At 41.5% G+C, this 26,920-nt stretch overlaps 2 protein-coding genes across 6 annotated transcripts in view; one reads left to right on the top strand and one right to left on the bottom strand.

Moving 5' to 3' along the window:
• Positions 1-3,241: 3,241 nt before the first annotated feature.
• LOC119798720 lies at positions 3,242-5,130 on the bottom strand. The gene is made up of 4 exons (XM_038308292.1): positions 5,112-5,130; positions 4,546-5,033; positions 3,647-3,758; positions 3,242-3,558 (listed from the first exon to the last, which is right to left on the bottom strand). Exons 1-4 carry the CDS (start codon positions 5,128-5,130, stop codon positions 3,491-3,493), a joined length of 687 nt encoding a protein of 228 aa, XP_038164220.1. The 3' UTR covers positions 3,242-3,490.
• The window catches only part of LOC119798722 (echinoderm microtubule-associated protein-like 6), an 84,771-nt gene continuing 62,417 nt past the window's right edge, over positions 4,567-26,920 (top strand). For all 5 annotated transcript variants that reach the window (XM_038308300.1, XM_038308298.1, XM_038308299.1 and 2 more), the window contains exons 1-2: positions 4,567-5,722; positions 23,462-23,621. In XM_038308300.1, the coding sequence (XP_038164228.1) occupies positions 5,526-5,722; positions 23,462-23,621 (357 nt within the window). In that variant the 5' untranslated portion in view covers positions 4,567-5,525. The remainder of the gene's footprint in view (positions 5,723-23,461; positions 23,622-26,920) is intronic.

Below are 26,920 nucleotides of genomic sequence, written 5' to 3'. Positions count from 1 at the left end.
TAGAAGAAAATTCTTTATCTTCTAGAAATTATTGAGAAAACATTTTTTGATTAAATTTCTTTGATTGACATTAGGTAAATAGTTTTCAGTAAACGGATATTTTGTTAAAAGAAGAGGAACCTCTTTAACTCAAACCTTTTTTGGACAGATGGTAGGAAGATATTTTTTCTGTGAAAAAGACTCAGATTGTAATGAAACCATAAGGAGCAGGCCTCCAGCCTCCAGGGGGCGCTTCAGAAAGCAGCTGAAGACAGGCTGGATTAGAAAACATCTGTGTTCACCTTATTTGATTGTTTCTAAAATAAATAAAAAATAGCTGTTTTTATAGTTGGAAAATAAAAACTGTCAGATTCTGAGTTTTTACCTAAATTCAGCTCCGGGTTCCTGGAATTGTGTCATTAACGGGCTTCCATAGAGCCGGAGTGATGTTGGTGTAAAGCAGCAGGATTGAACCCGAACATGTGAAGGTAGATCATCAAATGTGGGACTTTGATTTTTTTTTTCTTCCCACAGCTGATGGAGGAAACCCGACTCTTTCACCTCAAATACCTGGAAAACTCTTCACCTTGGGGGGGGGCTGCTTCATTTTTTTATTATTATTCTTTTGTGCTACGATCTATGGCAGTTTGATAAATATAGTGTGCATTCCTCTGTCACTGTAACCATAGTAACGAGACATTTCCTCATTCTGCACAATCAATAACACCTGGTTTGGGGGTAGGTGGGTAGGTGGGTGGGGTGGGCCTCAGGCCGGGGGGGGGGTCTTGGTTAGGTGGTCGGTGTGATGCGGACCGGGGGTCACTGCTAGTTGGATCTGCACCCGTAGATTTCTCCCCATCTCTGTTACATATGTGCAAAAAAAAGCCATTAAAAAGCTTTTAAAACAAAATGTCTTCTTTCTGTTTGGTTCATCTTCGACTCACAGATTTCTCAGAAAGGTGCTGAAAATATTGAGCTTCTCTGGTTCTTTGTGCTCAAAGAAAAGAAGCAAAAACTGCTCTGTTCACGTTGGTGCGGCTGCATCTACATGAAGCACAAGATTTCAGGCTGAAACGTGTTTGACGCCAATGAGGGGAAAGTATAACGATCGGACATAATCCTCCATTAAATCACCACAAAATCCTTATACATGCTTTTTGGCATGGGGGAGAGGAATGATGATGCGGGACTCAATTCACCTGCATCCTTTGAACGAACAATGACCTCTCTAGAACAAAGTGTTCTAGATTGGTTTAAAAGTCCAACTGTTCAGTCGCTGAAGCTTAGTAGAAACCAGCAGAACGATGATTGAAAACACAGCAGCAGATCTGCAACCGAGGGATGAAAAGATGTCCTGATGGTCTAGTCAAAGTAAAAACCTCTACCTGAATGAGACGCTCTGTAGGGAAGAGAAACAAGCTGAAGGGATGGCTGAGATAAGCAGATCTACAAGAAAAAGATTCATTTCATTAGCTTTTTTCCCAAATGTAATGATTATATCTATGCTATAATCTTTAAATGTCTGAATTTAATTAAAAACAATTTTAGTCTTTTATTTATGTATCTTAGTTTGTATGTTTTCCCTACAGGAAAACTATCTAATTTGATTGATCAGGTGCTTTAATCCTAATCCGAACCCCGGGTGAAATATTAATTAACTCTATCAAAATAATACGGAAATATGATTATATAAATATATTCACTGTGAAATCTGCAGATTTTAGTTACCAAAATATAATTAGTTAAATGCAAACGAAAATAATATGCTTGAGCATTTTCTGTTTAATGCTCACAGGACTTTTTAAATGAATCCTTTTGTTTGTTTTTCATTTTTAAGAGCACACGAATCATCAAATTAACTGAAACTGGGAATCACATCCTTTTGTTTAGAACCTGACAAACTGCTGTATCATTGTACAAAGTGTGGTTAAAAGTTGCTTTTTAAATTAACATTAAAACGTTTTTAAAGTTTTATTCTGTAGAGAAGCTCTGTTGTCCAGCCTGTCGTGTTCAGCACTGTGGACAGCTCCTGCTGATCTGCTGGGATTTGTAGTTTTTCTGCAGCTGATTGAACTGTTCTGGACACAGACTCCCATAATGCATTGCATTACTGTGTGTCCTGCTGGGGTGTTTTCTCTTCCTGCAAAGGTGTTACATCCAGAGTGTTTAGCTGTCATCAGAGTCTGATTCTGAACCTTCAAAATAAAAGCTTTCAGGCCTCAGTCGATGCAAAGATGCAGGTTCTAAACAGAATTATACGTTTTCTAAATATTTAATTGAAGAACCAACAAAGAAAATCTTTCCAGGCCACCTTGACCTTATATAAAATGTAATTATCTCCCAAACCCAATAACAGGTTCTTCCTCCTGAATTTTTTTCGTCACTGTGGAGAGACTTTGTTCTGCTCTGCTTTGCAGAAAATCTCCAGTTGGACACATTTCATGGTTTGTTCTCTAGCATGAACCTATCTGAGGTCATGCTACGATAGATCAATCAAAAGCACCTCTGACCTTTAACCTTCAGGGATTTGATTGCATTTAGTTTCTGCTGTAAAGCCTACAGCAGGTTGAGCTCGAGCCTAAAGTCTTTCCATGACAGTTAAACATCACGGCTGACTGATCTTCCTTCTAAAGGGTTTTACACCAGATCTACCTGGATGCTCACCTTCCAGAAAGTTCTCAAGGTCCAGAGAAATTTTTGGCGATCATGGAAGCGATTGTGACCTTAGTACCTTCTGATGGACGCCATGTTTTCCCAGGATCTCTCTTTTCTTGCTGTATCATGAACTTCGTCACCTCCTGGATGACCTGTCGGTGAGTTTTTAATGTATCTTTGGAAACGTTCTCCACTGTTCCATGTTCTCTGTTAGTGGATGATGGTTCTCACTTTGGTTCTCTTCAGTCCTGAAAACCTTCTGGCCTGAATGATGAAGTGCTGCATTGGAAGAACTCCTAGCCTCCGTCCTGATTTAATATTTATTTTCTTCTTCATTGATCTAATTAAGGGATCAACAACCTTTTCAAGATTAGAGCTGCTTAATTGGTCCTAGGAAGGGCTACTAATACTGACCCAGAAATGGAGGAGTCAGCGTTCACCTGAACTTCATGTATAATACATGCCGGGGGGGGCATTCACCATCAGGCAATACTAGGCAGTTGCCTAGGGCCCTAAGTACCTGGGGGCCCCATAAAACTTTGTTTATGTCATAATCGGTTTCACAAATCTCACCCACATGCAGAGAAACCACTTAGAGAACACGGGAAAAGGTTAACAGGTTTATTGAGGTGGCGTACAGGTGTTGGATCTGGTACTCAGTGAGCTGGTGAACCAGAAGTTTGAGGGGGGCCTTGTCAGTCCTTGAACCCAGTCTGTGTGGGGAAATCCAGAGAATGGTGCACGCATTGGAGGATGGACAGGTAGACAAGCGTTGGACCCAGAGGAGTAATGGAGCGGACTGTCACTCGGATTTCCGATTGGAACTTGAAGGGATCATGTGGAGGTTTTCCCCTCCTCAGTATGAACTCGGTATTTCCTTCCAGGGGGAGAAGGTCCAGGTATCCAGTAAAACAGGAAGTCTTCCTGCCGGGGAAACAAAAGACAAAAGAACATAAGTCTCAGAGAAATAACGTTAGGTTAGACTCAGCTAAGCTCAGCTTGGCTAGAGTACCCAAAACTGACAAACACTCGGGCCCCAAGGTAGTGACAGCCAACTGCTCAAATACTCCTCTAGATAATGATCCAACGAGTGTGCAGGGAGGCCAACGAGTACAGGGCGCCACCTGGTGGTGGAGGGAGAAAAACACACAAATAACCACAAAAACAGACCACACAACCAGACAGACAGCAGCGAACCATTTGAAAACAAACCATGCAAAGAGCAGTGTTGCCAACTTAGCGCTTTAGTCGCTATATTTAGCCACTTTTCAGACCCCTCTAGCACTTTGATTTCTAAAAAGCTCCTAGCGCCAAATCTAGAGACTTTTTTCTGCTACTGGAGACTTTGGAGACAACATCTAAAAGCAGCGAACTCTGCTCTCCAGAGCGAGTAGATTGGTAACCCCGCCTCCTGCTCTCCTCTATCTTGTCTGCTGTCATGAGAGAGGGACGAAACCTAGAACAGATGATGGATGTCTATTCTATTAACATTTCTCTATCTGTAGATTTCCTAAATCCGCCCCTGATTAGGAAAGAAGAGCAACAGAATAAAATAAGATTTCAGATTTTGTTTTCAGAAGATGAGGGCCCCCCAATGTGGTCCTTGAGGGCCCCTTGGTATCTGTGGGCACCGCGTTGGTGAACCTCTGGTCTAAGTTAAACTGACAGCTTCTCTTCATTATTAAATCCGTATTTAAACATCTGTATAAAAGCATACAATGCATCAAACAAAATAAAAAATCTGATTTTGGTTTATTCAGTAAATCTGTTTAATTTATTCCTATTTTTTTTCTTTGAATTTAAAAAGAAAAAAATGTAAAATATCAAATGTTATAGATATAAAAAAGGATTTAATTGAGCTTCCTCCTCCTTAGCTGCAGGATTATTATTTAAACTCTTATTTTTACTAACCGGATGTCTGCGCAGGCGTGCCTCTGAATGCGCGTCCCCGTCAGACTGAGACCAGCAGCTCCTCATCAGTCTGCGCTGGATCAGAACCTCCGCTCCGGATCCCGGAGCTGCAGGTCCGGTTCTCTGTCTGCAGCGGGACGATGCTTCCCTCCTGCTGCCGGGAAGCAGCTCTCTCCTCCGGCTTCCTCCGCCCCGTGGAGCCCAGGCTGCTCCTCTCCTCTGCGCGCTGAACTTGGAGCATCTGCGGGGATTAAACTGTTGTTTGTGTCCGGCTCTCCTGGTTCTGATCTCCTCCCTGAGGAAACCAGCCTCCTCCCTTATTGGGTGGAGAATTTTCCAGCCTGCAGGATTTTTTTTCTTCCTCCCTGTGGCTCCTGGAGGAGCAGAGCTTCTCCAGCTCCTGCTCTGTGATGGAGATGCTGTGAGGACGGAGCACCGCTGGGGGAGAGGATGGGAGGATAATCCTGCAGTGGGATTATATTTCCAGGCTCAGGCATGGAGGCTGAGCTTGGATGAGGGTCTGGAAGCAGCAGGAACTTTCCAGGCGATCAGGGAGATTGATCCACATCTGCCTCCAGAATCCATCCTGGAAAAGAGGAAGGCTGATCCACAGGTGAAGAGCAGAATTACTCCCAATCAGAACCAGGAGTTCATGAAACCCAAAGGAGAAAAGCTGCTGACGTCCAGGAGGATGAGTCTTTAGACCCGGATCCAAGCAGAGCCAGAAATCATCCAGATCAGTTCTGGTTCTGAAATGATCCACTTCATCCTCCAGTGTTCTGCTCTGAAATTGTCTTTAATTTAAATCAAAATATCATCATCATAGAGTAAAAACATGATGGAGAATCAGAGGAAACGTGCTTCCTGAACACAGAATGACCCGGTTCCTGCTGTGCTGACAGAACCAGAACCAGACCTTCATCATATTCAGAACCACCAGAAACAGGAGGAGGACGCCACGTCCCATCCCATGAGGGAGCATGACGGACCGGACCGCCCCGGGCTGCCGCCTCAGACTGGACTGGGTCTACGGGTACCGGGGCCACCAGTGCCGGAACAACCTGTTCTACACAGCAGGGAAGGAGGTGGTGTACTTTGTGGCTGGGGTGGGGGTGGTCTACAACACCAGGGAGCACAGCCAGAGGTTCTACCTGGGCCACAACGATGACATCATCAGGTAAGACCCCTGAAAAACGCAGACGCACCTGGACTAAGGTGCACATCATCTCAGAACCCAGAACAGGTTCTGATCAGGGGGGGATTTACCATCAGGCAATACTAGGTAGCTGCTTAGGGCCCCAAGTTCCTGGGGGCCCCATAAAACTCTCTATATATATGGTTAATACAACTGTTCATTATTTCTGCACATTAATTATGTTTTTGATAAAAATCCTTTGGCTAAAATGCCATCAGAACAAAGAAAAAAGCTCCTAGCGCCAAATCTAGAGACTTTTTTCTGCTTCTGAAGACTTTGGAGACAACATCTAAAAGCAGCGAACTCTGCTCTCCAGAGCGAGTAGATTGGTAACCCCGCCTCCTGCTCTCCTCTATCTTGTCTGCTGTCATGATTCATGCAGCTATTATTTCATCCAAATGAAAAATGGAGAACAGATAAGCAGATCATGGCTTGTCTACAGTGAAAAGAAGGACTGGGTTATTTACTTTGGCCTTTTTGGAAACACAGGAAGGAGCAATCAGCTAAGTGAGCTTAGTGCTTGGAAAAAATCTTTCATTCCTTTAGAGACAGCATGAAAAGTCAGCTGAGTACAAAACATAGAGAGGAAAACAAGAAGAAAAGGGACGAGAAGAGAGGGACACAACCTAGAACAGATAATGGATGTCTACTCTATTAACATTTCTCTATCTGGAGAATGGGGCTGTTCAGAGGGGCCCCCTGCCTGTCTTTGCCTAGGGCCCCAAATTTCCTAATTCCGCCCCTGATAAATGCAAGTGTGATTAGAGAAGACGAGCAACAGAATAAACTAAGATTTCAAACTTACCCAACTAGGCAGTTGTGCTGTTTTCAGAAGATGAGGGCCCCCCCCCATTTGTGCCTAGGGCCCCAAATTTCCTAACTCTGCCCCTGACTCTGATCTGATTTAAATCAGTTTAGGTTAACTAATGAATGGCACATCACATCAGCCAATCACAGCGCAGCAGTTTGAAGCATTCAGGCGTTTGAAGGTGAGGATCTGAAGCAGAGAGGAGAGCAGAAACAATCTGATAAAACAGTTAAAATCTAATTTCTCCTCCTGGAAATCCTGGGATCTTCCACCATAAACTGGTTCTTATTCTGACTGGTCTCTATGGTTGCATAGAAAACAAAACCCAGAGCGTGAAGCAGGAGGAGACGTGTTTACTGATTCAGCCTCAGGGCGGCAGAAACATTTTCATGTCCCAAAGGATTAAACCAAAGACAGAAATAAAAACCTTTTTTTTTTTAGTTTTCATTGATTTATGTTGTGATGAAAATGTTTCTGATGCTGCAGATAAAGAGTTCAATCATCTCCAGCCTTTCTGCTCTGACTGAGGACCATCAATGATTACAGGAATAACCCCCCCAGAGCAGGGAGAGGGGCCCTCACATGCAGAGGGGTCCACGTCTCCTCTGGTGCTACAGTTTAACGATTCTTAAAGGAAAAGTCGGTCAGCAGGAATAATCAATGGGTCATTATTTATACCTAAAACTAATACGCTCGCAGTGATTTCATGAATTTAGCGTTAATCTGTAAAAAAATGCAAATATTACTTTTGGTTGTCTGGGAGCAGCCATTTTTGCCCAGATGGCAGGAGGGAGCCCCTCCCTCCTGCCATCTTCCAGCAGTGACGTCACGGTGCGGTAAGCACTTCCACTGCCCGAACCTCTGCCTTTTTAGTTCTTCTGATGACCCAGAAGATAAGAAACCATCTGAACCCGTTTTGGTTTGAATATAGAAATAATTAATCATTTAGACCATAATTTGTCACATATCGCCCACTAAGGCATTGAAACCAGCCCATAATGATAATGATGAAGCACATCATGTCGTTAAGAAGAGGCAAAACATTTTAAAATGTACAAAGGAGCTAAAACTGCAACGTAAATAGGAGCTAGGTTATGATACCAGAGCAGACTGCTCTTTGTAGATGAAATAATTAAATTATAACTTTAATTATTACACCTGCAACCAGGCTTTTAACTAGGAATATTTCATAGGGCATACACCTTGGAGTAACACAGCCTATGTTGAAATTTAGACTCTGAAACGCTATTTCCTGCATCCTGAGGTGGAATGCAGCTAATGTTTTGTCTTTGTTCCAGCACTATTTTTATCCTAAATATATCATTTTTAGGTTCAATATTATGTTTCATAGGTTAATTCAAACAATGAGAAAGCCTGATGCTACGTTCGAACCGAACGCCATCAAAGAAGCTCCTGCTGCTTCATTTCTGATGCTTGTCCACATTAAAGCAAAACTCCATTCAGCAAGGAACGATCAATTCATCATTATTTATACCTAAAATTAATACGTTCACAGGGATTTAATGAATTTTGCTTTAATCAATAAAAAACAAAAAGAAAAAAATCTGTTGTAATCACTAAGTCTGGGAGCGGCCATTTTTGCCCAAATATAGTAGCCCCTCCCTCCTGCCATCTTCCAGCAGTGACGTCACGGTGCGGTAAGCCTAGCGCCATTCTCCCCGCTTTCCAAGCTAAATCAATGGGAACTACTAGACACATCTGCAATCAACAACAATTATTGAAGATTTCCAGAGGACTTCACCATTGAAATTCACCAGAGCTATAGTGAAACTGACAATGCCCACGTGCATGGCAGCTGGATGCTGTACAACGGAGTATTAGGGAAAGGCTAGAGATTTTTTTATTTTTTTTATTTCGAGAATAAAATGCTAGCATTATCAGAATAAAGTAATAATATTAAGAGAATAAAGTCGTAACATTATCGGAATAAAGTTGTATTTTATGACAACTCTTACAAGCAGCACCTTCTTCCCTAAAATGAGGAATGTGGAGCATCGTGTGAAGTTCTACTTTAGCATCGGTTTGACAAATCAGGAAATCTTTTAGCAGCAGCATCAAACTGGGCAAGATGTCAAAGTGGACTCTGGTTGCTGATTGGTGGGCTGGTCGGCCGTCATCTGCTGGGCGGAGCTCCAAGCTTTCTCTTTGATGACTTCATTCTTGAAATATTACGACTTCATTCTCGAAAATAAAGTAAAAACTTGAAGAGGGAGGATTTGCCATCGAACTTCTGGCCAGAGAAAAAACCCGTAATATGTAGCCAACATTTGGAAGAAGAATGTTTTCAAGATGACTTGGATAATAGCGCGTTGTGACAAACACCAGATACAGCACTGGGACTTGATCAACAGCCGATACCGCACCGTGACAATGTCACTAACCAGTAGGTGGCAGTAGTGTTCTTTGACAAACATGGATGCCTCCAGTAAAGCACATTCACATGAAAATGACTCTGAATTAAAAACACTGATCATTTATTGAACAGGATGGAATCATTTCACATTTAAAGAACTTTCAGAAGTTTGGATTCTGAATATGAGCGGACTGTGCAGAGGCGTATCTATGCTCTGTCTCTCTACATTTAGGATGCTGCTGAATCTGTGTGGTGAGTTTCAGGCTGTGATCCTCCTCCCACTGAGGGACACTTTGATATTTAACTGCAGACTCATCATGATCTGATGGCGGTTTACCTTCACCTTCAGTCAGGAATGACCTGTAACCTCATGATGCTAACTTACTTTGATGATGATGATGATGATGATTGATGATAACAAACCATGTTAGGAATGATGTAGATCTGTTTCTGCAGAGAGTCAGAGCTTCACAAACACAAAAATACTCTGAGTCGGAGCTGGACAGCAGGGACGGATTTAGGAAATTTGGGGCCCTAGGCAAAGACAGGCAGGGGGCCCTCTGGATGGAGAAGACATAAAACAGACCCATTCTACAGATAGAGAAATGTTAATAGAATAGACATCCATTATTCGTTCTAGGTTTCGTCCCTCTCTCATGACAGCAGACAAGATAGAGGAGAGCAGGAGGCGGGGTTACCAATCTACTCGCTCTGGAGAGCAGAGTTCGCTGCTTTTAGATGTTGTCTCCAAAGTCTCCAGTAGCAGAAAAAAGTCTCTAGATTTGGCGCTAGGAGCTTTTTAGAAATCAAAGTGCTAGAGGGGTCTGAAAAGTGGCTAAATATAGCGACTAAAGCGCTAAGTTGGCAACACTGCTCTTTGCATGGTTTGTTTTCAAATGGTTTGCTGCTGTCTGTTTGGACCTTTCTGAACATGTGCAGCAAATGGACTGATCCAATATGGTGGACACTGAAGGGGGGGGGGGGGGGGGGGGGGGCTGAGACACACTGAATATTATCAGCGTTATGATGACATTTTTTATCAAAAACATAATTAATGTGCAGAAATAAGGAATAGTTGTATTAACATACATGGAAACAGAGTTTTATGGGACCCTAAGCAGCTGCCTGGTATTGCCTAATGGTAAATCCCCCCTGAGTTCTGCATTAAACAAGTTGTTGGAGACATTGAGGTGTTTCTGCTTTAATCCAGTCCCACACAGCGTTTCATTTCTCACCAAATGACTCCAACTTATTAAAACAAAGGATTTCAGAGCAACAGTTACTGTCGCTTCGCCTTCACTCCTTTGGAGGAAATGAGTCTGATTCCAAAGTGCAGAAATGAGTCGAGCAGAAAGGCAGCAGAAGGGTCCTAGGGAGGAGGAGGAGGAGGATGAAGAGCTCCATCATTCATGGAAATACACACACACCTGGTGTTCAGGCTGTGAGTCATCACAGCAGCTCGGATAGTTTTTACAGCTGCAGCCTGGAGTGTACACAGTGTGTGGGGGGGTGTACTGTTTGTGTGTGTGTGTGTGGGGGGGGGGGGGGGGTTGGGGGGGATTATGGTTTGTGTGTTTGTTTGTGGGGGGATGGGGGGGGTATACCCACAGACTAATTGAAAAGCTGAATGCTGCCTCGGTCAGCAGAACGCTTCATATGACTGTTAGATTTGTGTCTGGGCCAATTTTTCCCTGCCAGCTGACTGCAGGTTTTTTAGCATCAGAGCGGCTAAACATTAAAATAAAATCCAAATGCTCCAGAAACACATTAACAAGGCCCAGAACCTTATAAAATAAGTGCATTTGTTCTTGGATTGAGGAGGTAAAAGAGACATTTTGCACAATTTACATTTAAAATAATTAAACAACAATTGCATTGTCTAATTTCAAGTGCATTTTATCCAATTAATTCATTTTAAGAGTAAAAATACTAATTCCATTGGCAAACTATCTCATTAACCTACTTAAATTAAGGGTAAATACACTTAATTTAAGACATTATTGCTTAATTCTAGATTGTTTTTCCAGTGATGGATCATCACCATCTGGACCTCGATCAAAATAACACAAAGCATGAACTTGGTGACTTGTATTTGCGTGTCTGGGTTTGGTGGATGTTGGTGGAGGAGGATGCAGACCTGCAGCCATCCTGCAGGTTTGACCTGCAGGATGGCTGCTGGAGGCTTCGCTCCCTGACTGAGAGCAGAAAGGAGAAAATTGATGATGAAATCCTACAGCTACAGATTTTCCCCACTTTCCTTGGCTGGTCCCCTACAATTCCTTTTTAAACATCTAAAATATTCTTTCTGTCATGATTTGTGGACATTAAGATCTAAAGAGAAGCGCCATCTCCTGGTCAGACCCTGTAATTCAGTGACAGGGTGGAGTCAGAGTAATAAATATGCACGCTCAGGAGAAGGCCAGTGGCTGGAAGTTGCAGGGAAGTGAGCTTCCATTCGGCTGGCATTTGACTGGGAAGGCCCATTTTGAATGGCTGCTACTCTAAGATAAAAAAAAAACATTCTTTACTTCCAAACAGCAGAGATTCTCAGTCTGTTCTGAGCTGAAACACATCCAGCCTCTGGTTGGTTTGCTTCGTGTTTGAGCAGAAATCAGAGGCAGATCAGATTTTTCACTGCAGCTGATTTCCAGAGGTAAACTCTACTCAGACGGAACAGGAGCTGCAGCCAGCAGCAGGTTCTGTCCCCCATCCAGTTCCATGCATCAGCGTTTTCCTCAGCGCAGACAGTTTTTACTACAGAACTCTACTGGAGCTGCTTTATGCATTCTGAGCCGACCGTCGCGCTCTAGGAAAACGGTTCGAAAACGGCGACACAGACGAGAAATCAAATTTCCTGCTTAAATTTAGAAAACTGCATCAGTTGCTGTAGAAGAAGAAACATTTCTGAATGTATAAAACCAACCATGCAGATAGAAATCCTCAGGTTGTGTCATGACTCAGCACTTTATGGTTCTGTTTAAGTTTTCTTTTTCGAGTTTTCAGTTTGATTCATGTCTTTTTGTGTTTTCTAATTTATGGTTTTATTTCCATTTTGTGTTATTCTAGTTATTTCCTATTATATTTGAGTTCTAAGGTATTTCTTGTTGGCCCTCTACTGCCCTCTTGTGTCCGTCTTTTTTCCGTAGCTCCCTTCTAGTCACCTCTGTCCAAACCTGCTCCTAATCTGCTGATTAGCCTGGTCTTTGTTCCGTCTCCCATTTATACTCCAGGTTCCTTGTTATTTCCTGGATGTTTAACAGATTTTGGTTTTACTGTATTTTGGATTTTTGCATCAATGGCTTTAATTTTAGATTTCATCGCCGCCTCCCTCATCTCTGCATTTGGGTCCTCCAAAACCTCCACTCAAACTGACAGTTTAAGGTATTTTTTTCAGTTTATAAAGGAATAAAACATCCAAAAAAAGAACAAAAAAAGAAATCCTGCAAAGGTTCTGCTGTTTTCACTCAAATCTTTTTTTGCAAATACATTTAGAGACTTTAGAGACGAGTTGTTCTGTTAGATCTATCTGGTAACTTCTATGATATATTTGATATCTAAAAGATGAAGCGAACCAGCAGCCGTTAACCGGGTCTCAGTAACCGCAGGCTGGGATGATGCATTAAATCAAACGTATCTTTGTCAGATTTTCCTTCCTCCATGTTGAGGTGGATCAAAGGCTGCCTGTCCTCTGCTGTTAACGTTTATAAAGAAAGTTTTAGATTCATGTGTTCGATTCTGCGTCTCTTTCCTAACATGTGGGCCAGTAATCAGAGACCAACCCGCTGCAGGATAAGAGCGCTCTGATTCCCTCTTCCTGCTGTTTCTCCCTTCTTTTCTCTTCTGTCCCACTTCCTGCCCGTCGCCTGCAGGCAGAGCTTCTCAGACCAGCCCACAGAGAATCAAACTGAAGCGCATCATTATGTTTGTGCAGTTTTTACTCTATTTTTGCTTGGATGAATGGACGCAGAACCAGCATCTGATGGTTGTCCTTCTGCATTCAGAGGTTTTTCATCTTCACAGTGACTAAACTTCCATTAAACTCCAGCCGGTCAGACTGGCTGGTAAAAGATGCTCTGTTTGGGTCCATAATTCTGTTAGGACCCAGTTTGGACTCAACGGTGCCAGCACCCCCTCCTTGGACATCTTGTGTAAAACATTATCTATAGTCACTCATGTGCAATATTCTTCTCTCTCACTGTGCAACAGCATACGCCAACTTATGTGCAGTCTGTGTCATTTTTTACTAATTTATAAAATCAGTACATCTCTGTTGCCCAAGTGCAAAAATCCAAGTCAACTACTGTGTTGTCTTCGCTTAGCTCTCTGCTGTGCAGATATTTTTATACCTAAAGGAAAGATATTCCTGGAAATTACAACTTTTCTTTCGCTCTTTTGTACTATATACACTCTTTTTATATTGTTTGTTGTATTTTTATCTTTAATGGCATCTTGCTTTAAGCCACTGGAATCAGAATTTCCCTGAAGGATTAATTCCAGGGAATTAATGAAGTTGAGTCTAAGTCATTTAAAAGGCAACTAGTATTGCTGTATTTTTTTCTAAGGGCGCCAGAGTAAAGGGGCTGAATAGAAACATCTCATCCTTTGTAGTTTATTTAAAGTGAAACGGCTGTTTGTTCCAGAGTTGCTGCAACTCCTCTGCAAAAGTTCAAGTATAATTGGTCAACATTCCCTGAAATAAGTTCATTTTTCCTTGTTTTAAACGGGAAAGACAATTTTCGATTTCTGATTAAAATTAAAACTAAATATTTCTAGTGATTTATGTCTAAATATTTTAATCCAATGGACAAAAAGATCTAATTTTGTTGTCAGATCATCTTACTAACCTGCTCTCATTCAGGGAAAATGCATCAAATTTAGGAAATCTACTAATTTTAGATCAGTTTTTGCAGCATCTGTCTGATCTGCTCTGATAACGATCTGTTTCACAGTCTTTTTATCCATATTTTTATCCTAAGTGTATATATCAGTCTATTTTTTTGCATGCCTTATACCCACAGTGTTTTTAGATATTTTTATAATTTTATTTACCTATTATATATTATATGTTTCATGTTGCGCGATTGTACCATAAAAAATTCCTAGTTTGTGAACTCCAGACGGTAAATCAGACGTTGAACGGGTTCACTGCAAAAACCATCTAAAAGTGAGAAAAAATGTCTTAAATTAAGTGTATTCACCCTTAATTTGAGCAGGTAAATAAGATAATTTGCCAATGGAATGAGTATTTTTACTCTTAAAATAAGATAATTAGATAATATGCACTTGAAATAAGACAATACAATTGTGTTTTCTAATTTTAAATGTAAATTGTCTTGTTCCATTGGCAAAGTGTCTCAATTACCTCCTCAATTCAATAAAAAATGACTAATTTAGATTTCAATTTTTTGCAGTGTTCATGATGAACCTCGGACCAGACAGGTCGGACCCGAGCCTCTGGTTCTGGCTGTTAGGGTTAAATGATAATAACCCATTAGTGTCCTAGAAATAACCAACACAAACAGACAAGTTAGTTTTCTGCAGAAAAGGAGAGAAGACAGACGGAGAATTTTCACTACCTGAACACTGGAAAAAATCTAAATCCAGATAAGTAATTTTTTCTTAAAATAAGTGCATTTGTTCTTGGATTGAGGAGGTAAAAGATAAATTTTGCTAATGGAACAATACAATTTACATTTAAAATAAGAAAACACAATTGCATTGTCTTATTTCAAGTGCATTTTATCTAATTATCTTATTTTAAGAGTAAAAATACTCATTCCATTGGCAAACTACCTCATTTAACTACTCAAATTAAGGATAAATACTCCTAATTTAAGACATTTCTACTTATTTCAAGATTGTTTTTCCAATGAAATATCTGTGATCAGCTCTGCTGGGACCTTTCTGTCCCTTGCCTTTATTATCAGACTTCGAAGGAGTAACAGGAGGGTCAGAAGTTTACACATTTAGTTTATTGCCGGTGGTTATCAGTCACCTGCAGCAGCGTAGCTGGATAAGGCCCGCTATGCTTCCCTTCCTGGAAGCTCTCTCTGTTTGAAGTTAAAACGTCATTCCTAGCAGGCGAGGCTGTAAGTTAGTTCAAATAAAATGATGACATTTCCATTTTTCTACCAGCGGTGCTGCTGGCGTCTGCAGGGGTTGCCTTCAGTGTCTGGTCCCTGTTGACACATGGATCCGTGGGAGGAGCAGCGGGATGGAAACTGCTGCTCACAACGGAAACAGGAACTCTGATAACGTGCATGTTTACTGAGAGAAAAAGCAGAGCAGGACGATCCGTCATTCTCCACTACACAGGAAAAAATCTAACTCTGGATAATTCATTTTTCTTAAAATTGAGGAGATGAAAGAGACATTTTTCCAATGGAACAAGATAATTTACATTTGAAATAAGAAAAGCCAACTGCATTGTCTTATTTCAATTGCATGTTATTAATTATCTTATTTTAAGAGTAAAAATACTCATTCCACTGGCAAACTACCTCATTTCTAGATCATTTATCTGGCATCTCCATGTCAGCCCCGCCCTCCCCTCCCAGTGTCCTTCATCCACTCCGTCTCTCCTGTGGTTCTGGACGCCTCCTGGTCGGTTTGGACCTGAAGCTGTTTTTCCAAAACATCTTAAATCTTCTGATCCTTTTCTAGCAGCAGAATCCAGATGGATCAGGTGTTTAAAACTGAGTTTGGTCTGATGACCAAGGAGGCCGGTTGACTCTTTAACACATAACTGGTTTCCATTTAATTATGGGATGTTAGGAGAACTGGACTGTTTGCTGAATCATCCTTTAAACAAATTGAAACATAAATGAGGGACTTTCATCTCAACAAATAAATAAATAGAAATAAAAACCTGCAGCAGAAGAAGGAGACTTCCTTCAATGACGCTGCTGAGCGTCTCCATGTTGGTCAGGGAGGAAAAGATCCCCCCCCCCCCCATGAAACAGAGCTTCATGCTGACCGTCTGAGCCAGCAGGGTTATGGTTCTTCCTCAGAGGCTCAGTGATGCGTTCACTGACAGTAGGACGATGCTGCTGGCTGCTTTCGAAGCCTGAAGCAGGATTTCTGGTCTGGAAGAAAAGAAACGCTGCTGCTCTTTATTATCTGCTCTTTGATTCGTTTGGTGGTTTTTTTTTTGTGTCCATTTCAGACCAGTTTTTTTTTTTTTAAGCTTTTCTTTTTGTTGCATCAGATCTTTTAAATGTTCTCATGTTTTTCTTTTTCTTTTTTATTTATTTAACTGTTTTAGCTTCTTTCCAGAAACCGTATGCTAGTTTTATTTCTGTTGTTTCTGCTGCTTCCTTTGGACGTTTAGTTTTTCACATTTACTGGAACCTTTATCACATCTTGTGTTTTCACCTGAGTTTCTTATCTTGCATTTTATTCTGGGTCTTTTGAGTCTTTCATTCTTAATCTTTTTTATTTATGTCTTGTCTCCTGGTTTGTCTTTACTTCCATCACATTGTGCTGTTAGTTAAATCTTCCTATATTCTATCTTTATTAAGGTCATTTTCTTATCCTCTTATGATTTCTGCAGGCATCATCATTAAGGATTCAGATCCTTATTTTAGTGAAAGTTGCACAGATCTATTTAGCTCTGACTGTTCATGTTTATTATCTCCAGAGAAACTGGAGAAAATGTTTTTTCCTCTTTAACATCCTTCCTTATTTCACACCGAGGCCGTCCTGGATGTGACAGATTTAATAGCAGCAGCGTGCAGCACGCTGGTGCCTGGTGCCTCGGAGCGTCTACAGCTCAGTGGTCTTCATTAAGATGATGAGTAAGAAATTATCCGTCCAGCATCCCACTGCCAATCTGCCCTGCAGCCCTGAATGTTCCCACGATCTGCTGGCACGCTCTCCTGCACGCACAGATTTATCTAATGACGCTCTCAGGGTGTTGGATCTTCTGCTCTGTATGTTAAACCACTTTGGAGACTTCATCTAATCAGCTGTTAGGAAACAGACGGACGATTCCAGGTTCATCTTTACAAGTTCTGAAGATTCCTGCAGGAATTTTAGCAGCTGGCTGAGTCTAACATTTATAATGAGCTGCAGTAAAATCTAGAATTTGTAGCTTGACTGGTTTCCACATAAACAAGGAAAGAGTCAAACAGTAATGAAGGGATTAAAGGAGCCATTGGCTTCCTGTTAAATCCAGAATAGAATCTAAAATCCTCCTTCTCACATATAAAGCCTTAAATGACCAAGCTCCATCTGATATCAGAGATCTGATTGTTCCTTATGTTCCTAACAGAGCACTTCGCTCTCAATCTGCAGGTTTACTAGTGGTTCCTAGAATTTCTAAAAGTAGAATGGGAGGCAGATCTTTTAGTTCTCAGGCTCCTCTCCTGTGGAACCAACTACCAGTTTTAGTCCGTGAGGCAGACACCCTGTCTACTTTTAAGGCTAGGCTTAAAACTTTCCTTTTTGATAAAGCTTCTAGTTAGAGTGGCTCAGGTTATCCTGATCTATCTCTATAGTTCTGCTGCTATAGGCTTAGACTGCTGGAGGACATAGGGACCCCTTTTTCATCATTCTGCTTCATTCTATCTCTATTCTCCCACTCTGCAGAATCTGTTAGTTCAATCTCTAACGTTCTGCTCTCTCTGCTTTTTCTCACAGTAGCTTCATCTGGTCTGTTCCTGTTTGGCTGTGACTCCATCCTGGAGAGAAATATCAGCTGTGCTGCTGCCATCAACACCTTTGTTTCTAGATGTTGGAGCTTGGCCTGTTTTCCAGTGTAGTCCTGTTTCTCTGACTGTGACTAACTGGATGTGCTCTCTTCATCCTCTGACATGGGAGCTGGCTCGGAGCTCGTCTGCCTGGCTGTGTGTTTCCTGGACGGGGCCGCCTGTGGAGCTGGTTGACAGTTGCCTTTTGTATCTATGCTTCTTTTTCTATGTCTGCTTCTGTCTCCTTGAACCCCAGTGGGCCTCAGCAGATGGCCGCTCACACTGAGCCTGGTTCTGCTGGAGGTTTCTTCCTGTTCAAAGGGAGTTTTTCCTCTCCACTGTCGCTACAAGCATGCTTAGTGTGAGGGATTGCTGAAGAGTCAATGAGTCGATGCAATCAGCTGGTTTTCCTTAGATAGAAAACTTTGAATCAATCTGACTGGATGATCTGGTTAAATTGAAGTGGAGAAACTGAAACTTGCATTTCTTGCAAGAAAAAAGGTTTAATTTTATTTTACGTCTTTAGACAGAGATAGAGCTCAGACCGGGGCGAGTCCAGTACATACATTTATACTTTACAAAATCCCAACACACAATCTCTCCCATGGAACCATCCCACCTCTACATAAAGAACTTTCTCACACACGAACATTGAGTTCAGTTCATCAAGGACATTCCCTGTTAGGTTAATAAATCTTTCACTGTCCAGATAAACATTTCTGTTCACGGCACGAGGGAAGCTGAAGCACCTTAGAAGACATGTTATCTATATTTCACTCTTGTCTAGATTAAGGAGGCAACTGCTTTCAGCCCTACCTTAAATATTTCAGCGTAGAGGCTGCTACAAGATTTCTCTGAACTCGCTCCTATTAAGTATTTCATCTCACAAGTAGGCCGAGGAAAAGAAATGCTCTCGCCATTTTCTCTATAAAGTGACCTGAGATGATGTGTTGTGAATTGGCGCTATAGAAATAAACTGAATAGAATTGAATTGTGTTAACCAAGCTGTAATCCGTTGGATCAGATCTGTTCCTTCCCCTCTGCATGAAGTGAAAACCTGAGAGTCGGCGCCTCTGACATCACGGTCTGGATCTTATCCTCATCTCTGATGTTTAGCTTGAAGCAGCAGATGCTGTTTAATATGGAAATGTTTTCATAGACCCTCCTGCGGCTCGTTTTGCTTCTGACAGGGATAAAAAAAAGCAGGTTTTTGTTTTGTTCTGCATGAAAACACATTCATCCTCACAGGAGGAGTTCCTCTGATCTATTTATAGACCTGTCCTGATTCCACTGGCTGCCAGAAAGAAAACCGATTTCAGCGCACGCTGCAGGTTGGCTGGTTCCTGAAGGGAACTGGGAGGTTAAACATCAGCCTGCAGGAGGTCAGAGGTCACAGAGACGACTTACTGGAGGTTCAGCTTGTTCTATTTATTTATGAGTCGTTTCATCTTGGAGGCTTTTTAAAATCATTTTGGGATCCTGAACTTTAGTCTTCATCCGTTTCTGGTTTATTGGTTCTTAAATCGTTTTGTTCTGCTGCTGCTGTTAGTCATTTTGGATTAAAAAAATAATTCTGGTTCCTTTATTATTTAGTTTTCATTAATTGTCATAATTTCATAAATTGTTAAATAATTTCAGTTTTTTTCATAGTTTTCTGGCTCTGACTCTCTGATGGACGCCGTCCTCACAAACACAGACAGACTGATATAAACCTCACATCCCTTACTTTAGAAATATCACTGTTTTACCATCAGAGTGAGGACCGTTTTTACCAAAGTTCATATTTTCTAACAGTAAGTTTAGTCTAAGGTTTAAATTGAGCTGAGGTTTAGGCTTAAGTGATAATTAAGTAAATAATATGGAGCTAAATGAGTCTCCGCTCTCCTTACATTCAATCACGCTGTTTTATTTTTCGCGATTTAGGTTTTATTTGTAGTTTGTGCAAAAAACAACGAAAAGAATCATCCACTAGATCCGTTACACACGGTTTTAGAAACAAACATTGCATGTCCGTTAGATGAGGATCTTATTAAAGAAAGATCTGCATTTTTTCACAGATGATTAAATATCTATAGGGAGAGGATTCTACATCCCAACTGACGGGATATTAGATTTATTTCATTTTAGTTTGTTTAATATGAGCAACATGCGGATCATTTTATTTTTACAGCACATGAAGAACTCCTGAGATTATATTCAGATTACACATTAATAGATTCATTGGTGTAAACCTTTACCCCCTTCTGTAAATCAATGGAAAGAGAAACTAGTGAACGTTTATAGGATGGAGAAAATAACAGCAAAATTAAACTTCCGCTGGTTTATTTGAGAAAAGATGGAACCCTTTAAAAACATATTTCCAGTTAATATTGTAGTAAGTAAGATAAATGTAAACACACAGGTACATGTTTTACAGGCATACTTAATATATATCTCAAATAAAAGTCACTCAAGAACGATTTTTCCTTTATTTTATCCCCCAAGTAAGAAAATAAAAGAAAAAAAATTATAATAAAAAACAAAACATGGATTCCAGCTTGCCAACCTGTTTTGTTGTTGTTACTCAATTGTTTGTATGGTTGTATTGGAAGTTGTTGTTTCTGACTTTTCATTGATTTTTAATATGGATCTGATAAAATAAAGTCTTTGTTCAAAAAAAAAAAATAGATTCATTAATTCCGTGGGAGGGAAGGAATGACTTTAGGGTTGGATCAGGATTCAGTCGAAGATAACAACCTACTGAGCCTCTTGGCTCAATCTGAAGCCGTTCAATGGGACTAATAACCACTAATGACGAAGTTCAAAGACCTCTGGTGCTTTCTAATTGGATTTATAATTGTTTATGGACCATAAATACTTTTGTGAATCATGTGCTGTGTGTGTGTGTGTGTGTGTATCACATCTGTTTATTTCTAAATATTAAGACAGATTTATCTCCATATGTAAAAGTCTGAATTTCTCTCTATATTCGTTTTAGTCCTTCTTCTCTCTTTGCTGTTTTTTTCTGAGTTTCTCATCAGTTAATTTCCTTTTAATAAAAGGAAAACAACAATAACTTCTAAGGGTCCCCAGACCTCGGGCCCCCGGGCCCGGTCCCCTCCTGTCTCTATGTGAGCCCAAGGAGAGATCTGAACCGGACCCCCAGGAGTCCAGTTTAATTCATATTAATGTAGTTTTATTATCTTTATCTGAAATAAAGAAAGTAAAACGATCTAAACAAATAGAACAAGTTCCAGAATTAAAAAGAGAACGTTTGTTTATCAAACGGCGGTTTTCCCGGGTGATACTCGGACAGAACGGTTATTAAAGATGGAAATGATTCGGCAGCAGGTATCATCCATCCAGGGCAGCGTTCTCTTCCTCGTCATGTTTGACCTTGACTTCACAGCCCGCTGCTTCGCCACCCTTGGTGATACGGTTGTCATGGCGACGCGCCAGCATCCTGATTGGCTGCGAGGATGGGGAGAGATTCTGCAAGCAGGCGTGAGAGAGATCAATGAAGCTTTGAGGCTGACACACCTGTTCTGTTTAAACACAGCTGGGTGGGGGGGTGGGGGGCCTTTAGTTACAAACTTCATGCTTCTGTGCAAAGATCAGGCTTCCTATGCAGAAACAAAACTACTCTCTGCAAAAAAACAATCAGAAATAAAACTGAGAGGAAATTCCTTTCATTGTGAGTTCCTCCATGTTGCCTCAGCTCCTCTTCCTCAGCCCGTCGTCTAGAACACAAGAAGATGTTGCTGCCATCAGAGGTGGTTGCTGATAGCCAAACATCTGGAGAACTGTTGGTCCATGATGCTCCATCCCTGCAGCCATGGACTGTCCCTCAGAACTCCTCCTTTGGTGGGATCATCAGGTCTTCTTCTCTGCTCAGCAAACTGAGAAGATGACGGATGTAAAGCAGGATAAAGGTTATCCAGAGTGATGCTGATCCAGGTGGTTCTGTCAGGATGGGATGGATGAAATATTTCTGAGAGATCAGACATGTTTACATTCTGCTGAAGTTCCTCAAGATTCCTGGATGGTTTGATGTTCTTCTGACCTTTAGTGGGAGAAACATGCAGATTCCTCTCATGGTTTCTGATGAACTTCTTTTATTTAATCAAACTGTAGACCCTCAGAAGATCTTTATCCTCAGAGACTCGGTCTTTACTGCTTTGGACCAAATCACAGAAACACTCGCTTGATTCAAATGTTTGATTGACTTATATTGTTTTATCTTCATCAGCTCCCAGATGTTCATGTTCTCCTGAAGTCAATACAGTAGAAGCCGCTCAACATTTCCCCACTTTCCTTGATGGACCCTTGACTGGTCCTTGACTGGTCCTTAACTGGTCCTTGGCTAGTCCTTGGCGGGTCCTTAACTGGTCCTTGGCTGGTCCTTGGCTGGTCTCTGGCTGGTCCTTGGCTGGTCCTTGGCTAGTCCTTGGCTGGTCTCTGGCTGGTCCTTGGCTGCTCCTTGGCTAGTCCTTGACTGGTCCTTGGCTGGTTCTTGACTGGTCCTTAACTGGTCCTTGGCTAGTCCTTGGCTGGTCCTTAACTGGTCCTTGGCTGGTTCTTGACTGGTCCTTGGCTGGTCTCTGGCTGGTCCTTGGCTGGTCCTTGGCTAGTCCTTGGCTGGTCCTTGGCTAGTCATTGCCTTGGCTTGGCTATCTCTGGCTGCTCCTTAGGTCTTGGCTCTTGCCTCCTTGGCTGCTCCTTGACTGGTCCTTGCTGGCTGCTGGTCTTGACCCTTGGCTGGTCCTTAGCCTGATTGGTCCTTGTGACCTAGACTCCTTGGCTGGTCTCTGCGGTCCTTGTGATGGTAGCCTTGATGTCCGGCTGGTTCTTGACTGGTCCTTGGTCCTTGGCTGTCGCTGCTCCTTGCTGGTCCTTGGCTGGTCACTGTCCGCTGGTCTCTGGCTGTCCTTGGCTGGTCCTTGGCTAGTCTTGGCTGGTCTTGGCTAGTCATTGCTGCTCCTTGGCTAGTACTTGGCTGATCCTTAACCCTGGTCCTTCGGCTGGTCACTTGGCTAGTCCTTGGCTGCTCCTTAACTGGTCCTTGGCTGGTCCTTGACTGGTTCTTGACTGGTCCTTGGCTGGTCTCTGGCTGGTCCTTGATTGGTCCTTGGTTGTACCTTGACTGGTCCTTGGCTGGTCTCTGGCTGGTCCTTGATTGGTCCTTGGCTGGTCCTTGGCTGGTTCCTGGCTGGTCCTTGGTTGTACCTTGACTGGTCCTTGGCTGATCCTTGACTGGTTCTTGACTGGTCCTTGGCTGGTCTCTGGCTGGTCCTTGGCTAGTCCTTGGCTGGTCCTTGGCTAGTCCTTGGCTGCTCCTTGGCTAGTCCTTGGCTGCTCCTTAACTGGTCCTTGGCTGGTCATTGGCCAGTCCTTGGCTGCTCCTTAACTGGTCCTTGGCTGGTCCTTGACTGGTTCTTGGCTGGTCATTGGCCAGTCCTTGGCTGCTCCTTAACTGGTCCTTGGCTGGTCCTTGACTGGTTCTTGACTGGTCCTTGGCTGGTCTCTGGCTGGTCCTTGATTGGTCCTTGGTTGTACCTTGACTGGTCCTTGGCTGGTCTCTGGCTGGTCCTTGATTGGTCCTTGGCTGGTCCTTGACTGGTCCTTGGCTGATCCTTGGCCAGAAGGCAAGTGGTTGGAAGTTGGAGGGGATTTAGCCCTTTTTTATGGCTGATACTTAAAATGCATCTAGAAATGATTCTGTTTTAATGTTTTAATCTGACCTAGAAGAACATCTAAGGAACATTTATAGAACATTTAACCAAACCTTATCTGATCATCTAACCTCTTGGTGTATTTTCTCGGTAACTAACATTATTATTCACGCCTGTATCTCCCCCTTTACCCCTCAGCCTGGCGCTGCACCCAGAGCGCTCCCTGGTGGCGACGGGTCAGGTGGGGAAGGATCCCTATGTGTGTGTGTGGGACTCCTTCACCGTGCAAACCGTCTCCCTTCTGCGGGACGGACACACACACGGCATCGCCTGCCTCGCCTTTAGCGCCGACGGACAGGTGAGACAAACAAACGCTAATCAGCTTTAATATCACACCTGTCTATTATTCAGTTTAATTTAATCAGAGTTTAATCTGAACTATCATGTTAGAACTGGAGATTATTAAATAATTCAGAGTTTAGACACAAACTGAAAACGAGAGATAAAGATCGATGACAAACATTTGTGTTTCTCTCACACAGATGATGTGATGAGAATGTAAATATGAATGAGATTAAAAGTTAAATATTTGTAAAGCAGCCTCTAAATGTGTCCATTAATCAATAAGGAGATGAAATAACCTTTGACCTCAAAGGATATGAAGCAGAGTGTTTCTGTTCCCGTTTATCGAAACAAATGAATGAAAATTAGAGGATGAAATATCAGTTCAGCAGCTTCAGACATTGTTAACATCGTCCTGCAGGTGAATTAAAGCTAAATATTTACTCTGAAAAGCGATGCAGCGGTTCCACCTGGTTCCGGTTAGTCTGACAGGAGGACAGGTTCCACTCTCTATTCACACTGTTCTAAGAGGTCAGAGGTCAGGTTAGGACGTCTTACTGATTCTCTGATGCTCCAATCATTTTTCTCAGACTTCTGTTAGCGGTTCTGCTCAGAGAATCTGCTTCCTTCAGAACCTGCACCTCTTGGAGCAGAACTGCCAAGAGAGAACCAGAACGGCTGGAACCGAATCGGAAAGCCTGGAACCGAATCGTAACTACGGTGGCCCTGAAGTGTAAACTGCAACTAAAAATCTAAAAGCGCAACTACATTAAGGAAATCGCAACTACATAAAGCAAAGCGCAACTACATTAAGGAAATCGCAACTACATAAAGCAAAGCGCAACTATATTAAGGAAATCGCAACTACATAAAGCAAAGCGCAACTACGTTAAGGAAATCGCAACCACATAAAGCAAAGCGCAACTACATTAAGGAAATCGCAACTACATAAAGCAAAGCGCAACTACGTTAAGGAAATCGCAACTACATAAAGCAAAGCGCAACTACATTAAGAAAAACAAAACTACATAAAGCAAAGCGCAACTACATTAAAGAAATCGCAACTACATAAAGCTAAGCGCAATTACATTAAGGAAATCGCAACTACATAAAGCAAAGCGCAACTACATTAAGGAAATCGCAACTACATAAAGCAAAGCGCAACTACATTAAGGAAATCGCAACTACATAAAGCAAAGCGCAACTACATTAAGGAAATCGCAACTACATAAAGCAAAGCGCAACTACATTAAGGAAATTACAACTACATAAAGCAAAGCGCAACTACATTAAGGAAATCACAACTACATAAAGCAAAGCGTAACTACATTAAGGAAATCGCAACTACATAAAGCAAAGCGCAACTACATTAAGGAAATCGCAACTACATAAAGCAAAGCGCAACTACATTAAGGAAATCGCAACTACATAAAGCAAAGCGTAACTACATTAAGGAAATCGCAACTACATAAAGCAAAGCGCAACTACATTAAGGAAATCGCAACTACATAAAGCAAAGCGCAACTACATTAAGGAAATCGCAACTACATAAAGCAAAGCGCAACTACATTAAGGAAATCGCAACTACATAAAGCAAAGCGCAACTACGTTAAGGAAATCGCAACCACATAAAGCAAAGCGCAACTACATTAAGGAAATCGCAACTACATAAAGCAAAGCGCAACTACGTTAAGGAAATCGCAACTACATAAAGCAAAGCGCAACTACATTAAGAAAAACAAAACTAAATAAAGCAAAGCGCAACTACATTAAACAAATCGCAACTACATAAAGCTAAGCGCAATTACATTAAGGAAATCGCAACTACATAAAGCAAAGCGCAACTACATTAAGGGAATCGCAACTACATAAAGCAAAGCGCAACTACATTGAGGAAATTTCAACTACATAAAGCAAAGCGCAGCTACATTAAGGAAATCGCAACTACATAAAGCAAAGCGCAACTACATTAAGGAAATTGCAACTACATAAAGCAAAGCGCAACTACATTAAGGAAATCGCAACTACATAAAGCAAAGAAAAACTACATTAAGGAAATCGCAACTACATAAAGCAAAGCGCAACTACATTAAGGAAATCGCAACTACATAAAGCAAAGCGCAACTACATTAAGGAAATCGCAACTACATAAAGCAAAGCGCAACTACATTAAGGAAATCGCAACTACATAAAGCAAAGCGCAACTACATTAAGGAAATCGCAACTACATAAAGCAAAGCGCAACTACATTAGGGAAATTGTAACTACATAAAGCAAAGCGTAACTACAATATGGGAAATCGCAACTACATAAAGCAAAGCGCAACTACATTAAGGAAATTACAACTACATAAAGCAAAGCGCAACTACATTAAGGAAATCGCAACTACATAAAGCAAAGCGCAACTACATTAAGGAAATCGCAACTACATAAAGCAAAGCGCAACTACATTAAGGAAATCGCAACTACATAAAGCAAAGCGCAACTACATTAAGGAAATCGCAACTACATAAAGCAAAGCGCAACTACATTAAGGAAATCGCAACTACATAAAGCAAAGCGCAACTACATTAAGGAAATTTCAACTACATAAAGCAAAGCGCAACTACATTAGGGAAATCGCAACTACATAAAGCAAAGCGCAACTACATTAAGGAAATCGCAACTACATAAAGCAAAGCGCAACTACATTAAGGAAATTACAACTACATAAAGAAAATCGCAACTACATTAAGGAAATCGCAACTACATAAAGCAAAGCGCAACTACATTAAGGAAATCGCAACTACATAAAGCAAAGCGCAACTACATTAAGGAAATCGCAACTACATAAAGCAAAGCGCAACTACATTAAGGAAATCGCAACTACATAAAGCAAAGCGCAACTACATTAAGGAAATCGCAACTACATAAAGCAAAGCGCAACTACATTAAGGAAATTTCAACTACATAAAGCAAAGCGCAACTACATTAAGGAAATCGCAACTACATAAAGCAAAGCGCAACTACATTAAGGAAATCGCAACTACATAAAGCAAAGCGCAACTACATTAAGGAAATCGCAACTACATAAAGCAAAGCGCAACTACATTAAGGAAATTTCAACTACATAAAGCAAAGCGCAACTACATTAAGGAAATCGCAACTACATAAAGCAAAGCGCAACTACGTTAAGGAAATCGCAACTACATAAAGCAAAGCGCAACTACATTAAGAAAAACAAATCTACATAAAGCAAAACGCAACTACATTAAAGAAATCGCAACTACATAAAGCTAAGCGCAATTACATTAAGGAAATCGCAACTACATAAAG

Source organism: Cyprinodon tularosa, unplaced genomic scaffold (genome assembly GCF_016077235.1).
Source record: "Cyprinodon tularosa strain WSP-4 unplaced genomic scaffold, ASM1607723v1 ctg634, whole genome shotgun sequence".
In the NCBI taxonomy this organism is placed as follows: domain Eukaryota; kingdom Metazoa; phylum Chordata; class Actinopteri; order Cyprinodontiformes; family Cyprinodontidae; genus Cyprinodon; species Cyprinodon tularosa.
This window is presented reverse-complemented; position numbering and strand designations above follow the sequence as displayed.

Coding starts and splice junctions, on each gene's coding strand:
- LOC119798720 (XM_038308292.1), bottom strand. Junction 3,759..4,545: donor CACGCCTGCGCAGACATCCG/GTTAGTAAAAAT, acceptor CTCCACCACCAG/GTGGCGCCCTGTACTCGTTG. Junction 3,559..3,646: donor CGAGTGTTTGTCAGTTTTGG/GTACTCTAGCCA, acceptor TTTCCCCGGCAG/GAAGACTTCCTGTTTTACTG.